At 37.1% G+C, this 15,225-nt stretch overlaps 1 protein-coding gene across 1 annotated transcript; it reads right to left on the bottom strand.

The window, feature by feature from the left end:
- Window positions 1–540: 540 nt before the first annotated feature.
- LOC142526447 (DNA damage-binding protein 1-like) lies at window positions 541–14,475 on the bottom strand. The gene is given in 21 exon segments (XM_075630854.1): window positions 541–1,388; window positions 1,626–1,910; window positions 2,287–2,638; window positions 3,250–3,524; window positions 3,693–3,791; window positions 3,793–3,969; window positions 4,253–4,363; window positions 4,437–4,652; window positions 9,403–9,603; window positions 10,580–10,688; window positions 10,788–10,894; window positions 10,976–11,185; window positions 11,629–11,704; window positions 12,381–12,430; window positions 12,532–12,594; window positions 12,696–12,747; window positions 13,086–13,177; window positions 13,330–13,389; window positions 13,743–13,791; window positions 14,149–14,269; window positions 14,344–14,475. Coding segments are annotated over 20 exon segments (3,270 nt in total). The 5' UTR covers window positions 14,253–14,269; window positions 14,344–14,475; the 3' UTR covers window positions 541–806.
- Window positions 14,476–15,225: the final 750 nt, after the last annotated feature.

Below are 15,225 nucleotides of genomic sequence, written 5' to 3'. Positions count from 1 at the left end.
TTACTTTAATAAATTTCGAAAATCGAGATGATTGAATTCGAACTCGAATCTATCAAAAAATGTGATAACACAGAAACTCTTATTAGATCATCTCACGGATCAATTTAACGAGACATCGATCTTCAATTTAATTCGATCTATGAAAAATTATTATTTTTTATGTCAAAAATATTATTTTTTTTACTTCAAAAAATATTGACTAGATTAATGAATAAAAATCCATAAAATCATCTAATAAAATACCTCCTCTTGTCATAATCACCCAAACAAAATAATATTTTCTATTGATTTCAAGATGATATCTTTTTCTTTCTTTTTTTCAAATAGACTATTCTCTAATTTAACATGACCGATCATCAGCACCTTTGTCAACTAAACTCACCTTACCATAGACTTATTTTCTATTATCGTTTGTAAAAAACAACAGTATTTAATTCGTGTAACTTTCATTTGTGAATTTATATTTCCAGTAATTTATTCTCTTTAAATTATTCATAATTTACTGGCGATTCATATCGGTTGTTCTTAAACAAATGACAGTTGTAAAGGTTTATACTGTCCAACATATTCCAAATAATATTTGATGTAAAATTTGAAAGCTGTTGCAAAAACAGACAGTGGTTACTTACAGTAAAATAAATAACGCGATTTTGCCACTGGCGTAATTATACAATGAGGCTGGGAAAAACACGCCAAGTCCTGTAGGTTTCGGGACTCTAAGAAGCCGGAAGGAGAAGTGTTTATTCCCACATTAACCATACAGAAGACGCCACATAGTTTGATCTGGATAAAAGTGAAGCATGATGTTAGTGTAACCTAGTCAATTCTTCAACTCTCTTCATTAGTTCCTCCACCGGAATACTCATTGCTTTTGAAATCTCTTCCATCCGATTCCGACCAAGATCAAGGAATGACTCGATTAGATCTCCGTCCAAAAAATTTTTAGAATCGACAGTCTTCTTCTCGTTGTAGAATGACCTCCATTGCTCATGACTTAATCCTCCCACACCCTTGATCACTTTCCTGAGGTGCGTCTGCAACTTCTCCAGGAAGACAAATTGATCATGAGGGAGGGAAGCAATGACCCCGATGACTCCGTTGACAGATCCAAAAATGACAGTCGGAATCTGGCCAATGTCGGAATCTGGCAGTCGCATGACGAGAGAACCATGACGAAACCGATTGACAAATTCGCCTAGGTGGTATTCACCAACAACCTCAAGGCGTCCCCGCTCCTCATCAGTGGCTCCTTCACTGTTTTTGCGGACAGTGAAGAGGTTAAAATTATTTTCAGCACCTAGGTATATTTCATCATCTAGTATCTCCACCGCTGACATCCAGTTTGCATTGTAGTCACGGGCTCGCTCCTCAATGGCACCCTCCTCGTGCTGAAAACAGAGACTGAAGAATTTTAGTCAAATTGGAATCAAATCGACAAATTTTATTCAAAATTTGTTTATAGAGGTACTGATAGCTGAGTAGGAGGAGCTCATGATGCGGATCATGTAGCAGATTTGAACAAAAATACCATAAAGACAAGAGGTTGAATAGAATCTAGATGCAGCAAAATGGAAAATATAAATCCTGGAAGATGATAAACGTTCCTTGAGATTGCAAATATTTACCTTGTAAATTAGCAGAGAGATTGATTTCATCAGGTCACCTACAACAATAAAATCTCCTCTGGTTTGTACATAAAGAGCAAGTATGTGTCCATGATGTCCACATTCAGATTGCAACTCACGAGAACCATCATCACGAAGCATCCACTTGTACAACTGAATCTTCTGATTAATGGCAGCTAGAAGCTTCCCATTGAAGGCATTAAGAGAGTAAACAGCCCCTTTAGTTTCTTTTTCAGCAATTAGCTGTAGTTTTCCATCTTCTACAGCAAAAACTAGTATCCGGCCCTGCAGCATTTCATATAGAAACAAAAGAAGGAAAGTTGAGACCGATTTTGTTGATCACCATGAGTTGAGTTTTCAAAAACGTTGGAGAAACACTGCTTTGGTTATGTCTACAAATATGAGTGTACATTCCAAATATATATATATATATGGGAGGTGCTATTTGTTTACTATAGAGAACCAAAAACCTGTTCATGATCTAGAGATAATTAGACAGTGTCAATGAAATCTAGTGAACAAGATAGAGGCATTTCACCATCACGCACCTTCCAGTAAAACCCACCAGAATCCTAGATAAATGATTACATAAAAGGGACATGGGCAGAACCTACACACTGATACTCAGCAGACAAGCATACAGAAAATGTTTGCATCTTACTTTTGAAGGTTCATTCTCTTCTGGCAAGACATATGCAGTCCCGACACAGTAATATACATTACTGTCATCAGAAAACGAGCAGCTGAGAATGGAGCAACCACATTCAAACTGATCGAGTTGATAAGTAGAAATGAAATCAAAAGTCTGGTCATCCAACAAACGGATGAAGTGAATCTCAAAATCTTCTGCACTTGACTGGTTATGTTTTAAACTGCATATTGCAAAGGTACGAGTCTGTTCCTGATGGCATATCCGTCGTGCATGCTCCCTAAGTGGAATAGAGCGTATGTGAAGCTTTTGAATGTCGTCGATGGTGCCAATTGTGAGTTCACCTTCTTTAGCAATTGCAAGGCTGTAAACACAAGTAAATATCCTCTCATTGTTAACTTCACTTAATAGATGTCAATTACATGTGTGGACATTTACAAAAAAAAATAATCGTATAGTCTCCATCCTTAATCAATCCTCTTGGGAGAAAACTCATCATCTCTTGAGTGGATTAGTTATCAATTGTCAAGAAAATTACTAATATCCACAGTTATGAACTTGAAGGCACATACCACTCACTTGAAAAATCCACAATTCATTTATTTAGTGAATACGGGGCAGCATGGGCCTTGAGCTCAGCTATCTAGACTAGGTTAGACTCTTTTTCTCATTATACCCACCCCATCACTCCATAAGGCAAAGAAAAGGCTGTGGCTAGCAATACTGAATCTACAAAATCACATGTAAAATTTTTCTGCCCATCAATAATATAAGTAGCTCTGCGAAGAATTAAATGTGATAATTAGTCTCTAAATAGTAAATATACAACATATGAAGGTCGTCTTCAACACATGAAAGCCAAAAATTACCCCAGTAGCCCCCGAGAAAAATGCAGGCTAGATGATTTTAAATTTTAATCTCAAAAGTTAAATCAAGGCTTCTGAAACCGTAATACAAAATCCAGGTAATATTTACCTGTCGGGGAAAGCAGCAGAGTTGAAGGGGCACATAAGACTGACTTCTTTTAGATTTACGTTACTGTAAAGCAATTTCTTGTTACTGCTGTAAATGACAGTCGGTCTATCAGAAGCAGCAAAAACATGTGTAGCATTCTTTGAGGAGAAAGTCCGAAGCGTAATGGGTTGTGTCCCCAAAGATACTTTTTTCCTGTCCGTCAGCTCCCCGGTGCTAGTGTTTAACACAAAATTCAAGAGATGTCCATCCCCAAGAGCACACAACAAGTAAGACATCTGAAAACCAACAGTGTGATTTTAGCCCAACTTGAGTTGCTAGTAGTTTGATATTTCAAGAACTCTCACTCCATGCATGCATAGATTTAACTCTGAGAGAATTCATGCACGAAAAAGACTATATGCCCACATAAAAACAAAGTGAACAAAACTAAGAACGCAACTCACCCCTTCGAAAGTACATAATAGTACAGAACGAGGAATTATCTCCCCTCCCAAAGGTTCTTTCGTAACCAGGTTCATATCAGGAAGTGAAAATATCCGGACAGCTTATATCAGTCCACATACCCACTACTGCTAGGTGACTATAATTTGGATTATCACCAATTGGATTTATATCCAGGCATGAGATGTCATACTCTAACTGAGTATGTTTTACTTCTGTCAACACTCCATCACCAATTTCCAAGTAGATCAAATGGCCACCACCAAGAGCTAATAAAACCTGTGAAAGGCAAATGTCAAGTAAGCTGAAAATAACTCAACCAAATCAAACCAGCCAATATCACAATAAAAGTGCTTCAGAAGACTGCATCAATTAAGAGCGGAATCATAGAGAAAATCCAGGTACATGTTTAAAAAACTTTACTTTCTCCTGTTAGTGAGTAATCTAGCTAACCATAATTACTACACATAATTTGTGAGAATTAACTTTGACACATGTTTTATATTAGTTTTTAGAGACATTCGCTGTGAATTGATAATAAAACCGAAGAAATCGAGCTTACCTGAGTGGTGTTGGCCGTGGCAACATTGATTGAGTGCTCTGCTGGAGCAAACCATTCATGTCGGAGTTCTCTAGAGGTAGAACTGACCAATCTGACTGATATTGAAGTAGCCTGCACAGTTCATAAATGAATTTATATATGATGGAAGGCCAGCAAATGATTTTGCATGCTGTGATGATCTTGCCTGCACAATTTGGTCATATATAGCATCATGACAAAATAAAGTCTGGGTATTTGAATAAAAGCCTTCTATCTCAGTTTCCTCCAATTCATCCTCAATGTTCATTGCCAATATACGTGTCTCACTGATGAAGCTAACCACCAAAAATGTATCAAATGGATCATCAGTAGCTGAACGTAATGACCACATCCCTTTGATTCCTTGAAGCTCTACAGATGCCTATGAATGGCAATAAACAAAGTGTCAAGATATGGATTTGTTGGAAAGAATATCAATACAGATTTTATGGGATTAGATTGATTGTAATCCATAACTTGCAGGGATTTTATTATAGTTGTAATTTATTCTTGATTAGGATAGTTTCCTTATCTTTAAGAGTGATACTCTTGTATATAAATAAGTGTATGTTTATTGTTCTAGATATGTGAAATATATATATTTTTCTCTGTTAATTCACACGGTATCAGAGCCGGCGGACCGATCTTGAGATCATCCGATCCGATTTCTGAATTATTACGGACGTCTCTGGAAAAAATTCCAAAACCGATGTCCACGCCACTGAGCATTCAGCCATCGTTTCAATTGGTGATTTGCAAAATATTCACACTGCATATCAACTGAATGGAAAAATTATTTGAAGTAGTCGCAGCTCGTTCGAACAACATTGAAGGGACGCGGAAAGTTGAGCCATGTACTTGGCACATGGCCCGATTCAAAAACCCGAAGTTCGCAGCATGAGATGAAACAGATTTCCTAGTGATGTCGTGGTTGTGGAACTCGATGATTCCAGAAATAAGTGACATGTGCATGTTCCTTGGTACAGCCAAGGAAATCTGGGATGCCATCAAGCAAACATATTCAAAGGTTCATGATGCAGCCCAGATCTATGAAATCTGCACCAAAATCTCAGCCACTAATCAAGACACCCATACCATAACTGAATATTCTAATCTGTTATAGGGCTTATGGCAAGAGTTGGACCACTATCAATGTATCGAGATGAAATGCAGTTCAGATGCTACTGTTCTCAAGAGATACGTTGAAAAGGAGCGTATTTATGATTTCTTTGCAGGCTTAATATTGAATTTTGATGCCGTAAGGATGCAGATCTTGGGGAAGGAAGATTTACCATCCTTACACAAAGTCATCTCCATCATCTGTACTGAAAAAGGAAAAGTGTTATGCTTGAGCCTTGAAGATCATGCCTCAAATGGGTCAGCCTTAGCGACAAAATCAGTCCATCAACAGCTGGAAGATCATGCCTCAAATGGATCAGCCTTAGTGACAAAATCAGTCCATCAACAGCCCTTTGAAGGAGACAATAGGCCTGCAGGGGGGTCGAAACCTCCATTCAAGCAATCAAAGGATTCTCTTTGGTGCACTTACTGCAGGCGGTCAGGCCATACCAAAAAACCTACTGGAAATTGAATGGGCGGCCTCCAAATCTGAACAAGAATTTTTTCAGCAAGGATGAGAAAGACAAAGGGCAAGCCCATACGGCAAATGGTCATATAGGTAGCGAAGAACATGCACCACATCCCACATTCAACAAGGAAGACATTGAGAAGTTTAAATTGTTTTTAGGAACTCTTGAAGGACCATCCGGCGCAGGTACATGTTCGCTAGCATTTTCGGATATATCCTCTACCTCTTGCCATTCTAATGCTTCAAATCTCAACATATGGGTAATGGATTCAGGGACCACCTTCTTGATGTCACGAGGGCATCCTTGTTTCACAAAAATGTCTCCAAGCAATAATGGGGAGAAATAGTCCTCACATCAGCTTGTCTCATAAACCACCATCCAACATAAGTCCTTGACTTTAAAAGTCCTTTAGAAACCCTCACTAAATTCTTTGTCAACTTTACTACCTCAAACAATTTGATTCCCCGAATCTTCCGCAGTGTTGCATTTGTTCACATTCATCCACACAATATGGGCAAACTCGATCCCTGATTTACCAATAGCAATTAGGAAGGAAATTGGAGCTTGTACCAAACATTCATTGCATAATTTCCTATCCCACCAGAATTTAGCACAAGCCATAGAGCCTTTCTTACCAATCTTCACTCCATTCCCATTCCCAGAAATTTAACTGAAGCATTAGGAGCCGAGGAGTGGGAAAATGCCATGAAAGTGGAAATGGAAGCGTTGGAACGAACTAAAACATGAGATTTGGTTGACATGCCTAAAGGGAAGAAAATGGTTGGATGCAGTGTTCGAAAATGGCGGAGGCCAGCCGCACCGAAGGAGCCAGGCGGCCAGCCTGGGTGCTAGGCGGGCCTGATTTTTTTAAAAAAATTTAATGCTAGATTGTTTAACAAGCAAAAAAAAGACAAAGAAAGGAACGTCGACGTCCTTCTTGAAAAAGATGCTTCAAATGCACAAGGTTGGATTGTGGATGGTGAGGAAAAAATGAAGTTGAACCAGGTTCAGGGCTCACTTGGCAATTAGTTGATGAACCAACTGGGGCAGATGAAAATCTACAACCCCTAAGAAGCTCTACAGTTAGAGAACTTCACGAGGATGATTTTGAATTTGAAGAAGATGATGATGATCACAATGATGATATTGATTTTGTGTCTGATTAAGAACAAGTTGTTGAAAATTTCGGAGAAAAAGAAGTTGAGTAAATTTCTGATGACACATTAGACTATTTTATTGTGAATTTTGGAAGAAATCTGAATTCTTTCTTGTTTTATTGAGATGACACATTAGACTATGTTGGGAATATTTTGAAAATATTTTAAATTTGATGTTATTGTGTTGAAGTTCTAGTAAAAGTGATTTATATGTTCTTATATCGTAGAATCAGATTAGCCAGACTAACGCCTAGCGAATTTTAGAACCTTGGTTGGATGTAAATGGGTGTTCACGATTAAATACAGGGCATGTTTGGTTGCAAAAAAGATATACTCGAACCTATGGCATTGACTACATTGAAGCAGTATGACGTTAAAAAATGCCTTCTAACATGGTGATCTTAATGAGGAAATTTATATAGAGGTTCCCCCAGGTTTTAAATCTAAAGATGGGATGGCTTGCAAGTTAAACAAGGCCCTTTATGGACTTAAACAATCTCCAAGGACATGGTTCGGAAGGTTTATGAACGTGATGATTGCATCGGGTTATAAGCAAGGTCAAGTGGATCATACATTGTTTGTGTGGCATTCAAAGATAAAGCGAGTGATTGCGTTGCTGTTATAGGTTGGCTTGTTGATGATGGTGATGAAGATGAGGTCGAACCGGGTTCAGGACTTACTTGGAGAATGGTAGCGGAGGCCTCGGGAGTGGATGAAGTGCTACAACCAAGCAGGAGCGCGAGAAACATTCCCATTAGAGAACTTGACAAAGATTTAGATACATCGGAGGAAGAGAATGAAGAAGATGTTGATTAGGATCATGGATGTAGTAGATGGTGCATATGTAGATGATTTAAAATATTAGTTATCTTTAGTCTAGTACTTGTTATAATGATGGATAATGGATTGAAACTTTGAAATTTAAACTTAGTTTTTTGATAGAAGTAATTATATTACTTTGTTAGCATAATAGCATTAATCTTTATTAATTAACTTGTTAGTTTGCATTTATATATTTATATGTACATTATCTAGATGATATTATATTGTATGAAGCTTCTTTGTGTTTAAACATTATTTAATTACATATCTTACATAAAAAATTATGACTATTTTTTATTATATTACATGATTATATATGATTATCTATAAAAAATTACTTTAAAAATTCAACAGCCTAGGCGGCCGAGGCGGTAGGCGGTCATCGACCGCCCCGCCACCGCCTCCCACCATTTACAACCTTGCTTATAGGAAGGTTGATTTATTTAACTCACACAAGACATGACATTACTTATTATGTAAATGTATCCAGTCAGTTCATGCATGATTCAAAAGAAATGCATCTCAAAGCTATTAACAGAGTTTTAAGGTATTTAGGGAACATCTGGGAAAGGATTTTTGTTCAAGCAAGGGGAAAACATGACAGTGTAGGCCTACACAGATGCGGACTATGCGGGTTCTCTAGTTGATCGAAAACCAACCTCAGGCTACTGCACATTTCTGGGTGGCAATATTGTATTATGGAGGAGTAAAAAACAGGATGTAGTAGCAAGTTCAAGTGCGGAGTCTGAATTTAGATCAATGGTGCTTGGGATATGTGAGTTGTGGTGGTTAAAAATAATCTTGGATGATTTACAAATCAAGTGGATAGGTCCTATGAGATTATATTGTGATAACAAATTAGCGATTAGCATTGCACATAACCCTGTTCAACATGATAGAACCAAACACACTGAAGTGGACAGACACTTTATAAAAGAGAAGTTAGACAAAGGAGAATTAGTAGTACGAATTATGCCCGAATAGCCTGACGAATAACTTGAAAATAGCGCATAAACCTAGAGTTGGTCTCCTCCAGGTAAGAATCGGGATTTCAAGTCTGACTAATAAAGAGGATATCTGAAGGGACGTTGACATCGCTTTAACGGATCTCATGCAAGACGAGATTGGTTACCGCAACCAACGAGGACTGATTTGGACACTGTTCATCTCATCTAAAGATCAATTGGCAGATATAATTACAAAAATGCAACAGAGTAACATATTCCAACAAATGATTAGCGAGCTTGGAATGGAGACATCCATTCACCTGCTTGAGGGGGGGTGTCAATATATGGATTTGTTGGAAAGAATATCAATGCAGATTTTATGGGTTAGATTGATTGTAATCCCTAACTTGCAGGGATTTTATTGTAGTTAAAATTTATTTTTGATTAGGATAGTTTCCTTATCATTAAGGGTGACATTCTTGTATATAAACAAGTATATGTTCATTGATCTAGATATGTGAAATATATATATTCTTCTCTGTTAATTCATACGAAGAATACAATGAGAAAGTAAAGTGAAATGAATTCCCAACAAAATTAAAGGTACTAGCAAATACCTGCTCATTTATTCCAATTCCATTACGTACGATCCTGAGAGAACCATCTTTGTAAGCTCCCGAGCAAGTTACAACCTGACCTTGACCTTGCCCCTCTAAGTCGACAACACAAAAGTCGACAATTGGCCCCAAATTGACATACCTTTCGAGAACTTCAACATAGGAACCTTTCGCATCCGGGTAAAGATTAAGCTTTATGAGCTGGATTATGATTCAACAAGGAAATTTTCATGGAAATTACCAATTATCATAGACAACAAACCCATTAAAAAGTCAAGAGAATTGATAAGTGATAAAAACGGGGAAAACATTTATTGAAACCAGAAGTTAAGCAACACGATTTTTTCCATCTTGATTATCTTCATACCTGGTAATGCATGGAATATAAAATGACTTTATAAAGATGCACTAACAAACTTCCCATGAGACTGGAGTTTCTTTCAGCAAGTATGTCAGAAACAAAACTTTATATTTTCTTGCTTTATTAATCAAACAAAAAATAACGCAAAACAATCTCCATGACAAAATAAAGTTCATATTTATGTTAACAAAAACACAACACTATAGCATGATAATATTGACATTGTTCAAAATACATCAAACAATCAAATTAAATCTTCTTTCTCCATGCAGCATGATCAATAATGACAATGAAAAGAAACACCTTCATTCTATGAAATTGCAAGGAAGATCACCAGAAGAAGGGCAATAAACTCTCAGATCAAGCAGCAACTTGTAAAAATATTAAAAAAACAAGGCGTAGAGCATAAAACATGTAATGTATAAAAAAACTAGAAAAAAAGAGAAAATAAAGATTGGGACAGATATGCTAGCCAAGAATCTACCAAAGCAAAGTTGGGGAAAGAAGGAATCACTTCGCTAATAAATAAAGCATAAGACAAAACCCTCCCAAATCAAGCGAAACATAATGAACTTGATAAGCGAATATCACTGCAACAGTCATAAATCAGATGCGCCAATATGTAATAGAAGAAGATAAGAGTTTTTTTAGAAAGAAACATGTGCAGATGCAAATACTGTGTTCCTGAGTTCTAAAACCAAGGAGCATGATGCAGTTATACAGGTCATATACCATCACAACTACAATATGATACATAAAATACTTGAAAATAAAACCATGGAGATAAAAGATTGAAGAGGGAAATCGTATGCATACCTGTGAATCTCCATAGCTTGAGCCAACAAAAACAACTGCATTATCAAGATAGGAAATTGATGATGCAACAGATGTCTCACCCAGGAGCTCAATTTTGAGTCCTGTTACTCTGGAAGATTAGAAATGGAAAAACCATTAAGACGTGTCAATATATTTGCCAAAAAACGAACATCATTTACTGAATTAATGAAACAGGAAACAAACTCACTTTTCCTTTTCATGGGTTATGACAAGTAGGTGCAGAAGTCCATTGTGATCCCCTAGTAAGTAGCGGGAACCATCGGTGTCAACTCTCCCATAAGATCTTGTGATCGACTTCAAAGAGCATAAACATTAATTGAAGATAATGATTAAAATGGTTAACATAGAGCAGAGCAACATATCTATGTAACCTACAGGAGTAATGGGGATTGCTTTGAAAGCTGAGGCACTGCAATAAACAATAGTTTCTTCACCGATAATTATAACACCACAGAGAGGTGGTGGCACTGGTATTAACAAATCTGCACCGTTATCAAGATTATTCTGAGACCATGGCCCCTCGACAAAATCTTTGTCCTTCAAAGTCACCTCGTATGTTTTCACATGACGGGCATCCTTGTTATCCTGTAAATCAAGGTAGCGATACGTGGTAATCAAATAACACTGAAAGAATTCTAAAACATGATTCAAATTTAAAAAAAAAACGACAGAAAAGGGAGCATGCAGCATAGATGATAGGTGGATCCAAAAGAGTACATCATAATATTTTAAAATCTCAAAGACACTACCAGAGACACTACAATCGGTCAAGAGCATGAAATATCGTAAAATAGATAACATCCACCACCCATGAATGATACCTCATTGGTAAAACATGAAAGGAAAAATCACATATATGAAGCAATGACTGAGACCTGAAGATACAATTCTCCAAAAACAAAAAATTGTTGGCCCCGGGCAATTTAAATGAATTAAGCAAATAGTGTCATCAACTTATGACAAGAAGATAAAGATCACATAGAAAATTCAAGGTAATAACCATTGTATTTATGAAAGTAAATCAAAACCTGGTAAAGTACAACAATAGTTGGCTTGGCGCATCCATATAAAAATTTGATATCCAAAACCTGAAGTTCCTCAAGCCTGAAGAAAACGGCCAGGTTATCGTTCGCAAGCATGTTAGAGGGAAAAAACCAAACTATAGCAGTTAAGAATAATTAGATCAAAAATGTTCTTCAATGATTATGATGGGGCAGAAAAATTATAGCTTCACTTGGAAATCTTTATAATTACATGTAGAAGTGGAGATTGCTAATTGAGTTTGCTATACCAAAAAAATCACTTTTCACAATGAATCATTCTCTCGTGAAACCTTTAAGGCTTTGAGGAGCCATTTGGTGATCATAGACAAGTAGTGGCATCTTTTTTGGAATGTATGATAAGGAAAGCCAATAGGAATATAGTTCAATTGGCTCGAACATAATTTGCAGAAAGAGACAGTAATATGTAGATATAAGAACCTCAATATTTAGAATCAGGAAATTGACTAAAGGACTCAAACTAGATCACGAGGGTATCATCCATCTTCTTTTATTTTATTTTTTCAAAAAATGCTGCAATTTTTGCAATTAGAAACAGGGCATCAACAATATACAGGCAAGAATTCAAGGTTGGCTGAGCAGAGAAATGACAAATATACAGGTATACACAATAGCCACATCATGTATTATTTTAGGAGTAACAGACACCAACTTTACTTTCAGGAAAGTGACTTGCAACTGTTTGCAATCGGGAAAAAAAAAGGAAACAGAAAATTTACCTAATATTGAATGCTTCCTTGAGCTGGCCTTTGTTATCAAATGGAATGACCTAAAAAAATAATTCTCATGTAATCTAATGAGAGCATGTGGAAGAAAAAAGTGAAACTTCGATTAGAATCAATCTGAAAAGGTATAAAACACTAGGATTACTTTGAACAAGCCGTCATATAGATGAAGTCCAATCAATCTGCAATCTGGATCAATTACGCCAATCTACCATGAAAGAAAATCCACAAGTCATAAACAGTCAAATATGTAGAAAAGAAAAATAAAACTATCTCAACATGAACATTTCCAGAGAATTACTAAATTACCTGCCCATTGTCAGTAGGACGACCTATTCGATCTGAAACATCTCCCATTGCTCTGTTAATAATGGATGCCCCACCAACAAAGCAGCAAATTCCTTTTAGTGAAAATGGATGACGAATTTATGATTACACCAAAAGTCACAGTAATGACACTGACATAACTTAAAAGAAAATTTAATCCTGTGGACACATGTGGACTGTATAAAATGACTTCAGGTCAATGCATTTGTTCAGGGGAAAAGAAACTCATAATAGTCATGAAACCCCAGTGCAGAACCAGGATGTGGTTCATCCATGTGACAAATTCAAGCAGTGCGTATAAATACAAGCAAGCAATAAACAATATTTCATAAAGATTAATCATCCAGTGCTTAAAAACTCTAGCTGTCACACCTTGTAATAACCTCTGCAGCCTCAGACTCCCATTGTAAAACACAGAATTTATATCTTTCTGTAGCGATGAAAAGGAGATCTTGAGTCTCTCCCTGCCAGTTTATTGCGAAGTAAGACATAAGCCTTTTTAATACTATTTTGTAAGAAAAATATATCAAAGTCTGATCTCAATTCTCAAGAAAAGGGCTTTCTCAAACAGATTGTCAAACAAACAGAGCTTTTATGTTTCAATTTGAATACTCACATGTGGGCGGAAAAGCTCAAGGGTCGCAATTCTTCCATATATTGGAACGTCCAACATAGGCTGTAAAGATATAATTAAGAGGTTATGATTTCATAGGACCTCAATCATTAACAGTTCGAGCTTAAGTCATTCCATCAACCAAAAAAGGATGGGAATGGGAATATTGCACTATAAATTTACTGGGGTCTCATCAGGAAAAAAAACTAGAATAAATTGTTCGCTCTAGCAGACCCCCTCTTCTCTCATGATAACAGCTGCTCACCATCTAAGATATATTAAATTCCTCATGGCTTACCACCCTTTGTCACCTTCAACTCTCCACGTCTACAATCTCACGAAAAGAACAAAAGGGGAAGCATACTACATTCTCAATTTTTTTTAAAAAAAAAAGCCTGGTAACTGGATTTATGTACCTGTAGACCTTGAGGAGTAAGTAAATGGATCTCTATTCGAGTGCATTTCCTGCAAGTGGATATCATGAAAAGTAGAATGCGTTCCAGACATGTACGCAGGTCGGCATAAAATGAATCACGTAATAAAGAAAAAAATAGAGATCTGTAAAATCTTAATTCTGTTCTGATATGATAAATTGCCCTAACAAACAAATTAGTTCCACTAGAATCTTAGAACCACGACAAAGAATCATACAATCGTATTAAAAGTCAATACAAATATATAATATACACAGAATTAACTTCCAGAAACCAGATAGAGCAATTAGACCGACTCATTAAATTCAGATGGAAAGTAACAAGTGAATAACGGAGCAGTGCATGAGTTGGCACGCTTTGGTGCGTGTGAGCGACTGAGAGTACTCACGCAACAATGAGATTGAGCTCATGAGGGGCAGTAAAATTGCCAACGCATGAATGAGTTACGTTCGTCGGTTTGTGAGCCGTCACCACGTAATTCCAAACGCTCATCTTTATACACAGTGAGTCTGCACGATACAGTTCTCTATCTCAATTTCAAACCCTAGAGAACAAAGTAAAGCGTACTGTAGAGGCCTCTCACAGCTTAAATTACTTGTGGCAGATTGCTGTGCGCCGCCCGCGGGCAATTTCGATAAACTGCGTCGTTGAGTTAACCGGGGAGGAGGAGGAGAGGGAGTAAAGGGCAGAAGGGTAATATGGGGCTTTATTTCCATAAGCAGATCTAAAATGGGCCATCTTACTGGACTGCCTTAGATAAGGAATCGCCCAATGGCGTAAGGCTCACATGATCACGAGGCCCAACTTTATATATTTACACACACACCCTGTTCAATGAAGGTTGGACTCTGTTTGCGCTTGTCGACCCTCGTCTTCCGTTTCCCTCACCAGCTCGCATGGTTCCAAGTTCCGACAAGATTTCGGAGATTTTGAGACTGATGAGCCCCGAGCGCCAGCTATTTATTTACCATCTGTGTATTGATTTCTCGGGTTCTTTGTTTGAAACTTTCTTGTAAAGTTGTCAGTCGCTTCTGAATTTCTGGGGGCTCTTCCCACCAAGCCAAGGAAAGAAAGCATGACTAGTGTCGAGGTCAAAGCAGAAAGCTTTGTGGTTTTAAATTTCTATTTAATTAGACTTGAGGATAGCACAAGATTCTGTTTATGACTTGGATTTAGTCACTGTATTGGAGCCCACGTAGACAAGTTTTTCTCGTGAGGTTTAAACCAGTGATAAAGAAGTATTGGAGTCGTGCAAAGTGCTTCTGATCTTGAAATGATCAGTTGATGAATGTCTTAATTAGACATGGACTCAAATATGTTTGAAATTTGAATGTGCACATTTTCATAGAATCTAATTGTCAATTGTTTTATAAAAAAATCGAGGAGACAGTGGTGATGCAAGACTTTAGACATGAGCACTTGTTCTACTTGCTTTTATCATTTGGTTGCAAGTGTTCGTTTAAAT

The sequence above is a fragment of the Primulina tabacum genome, chromosome 15 (genome assembly GCF_025594145.1).
Source record: "Primulina tabacum isolate GXHZ01 chromosome 15, ASM2559414v2, whole genome shotgun sequence".
Lineage (NCBI taxonomy): Eukaryota > Viridiplantae > Streptophyta > Magnoliopsida > Lamiales > Gesneriaceae > Primulina > Primulina tabacum.
Note: the sequence above shows the minus strand (reverse complement) of the source record. Positions and strands in the feature narration are given on the sequence as shown.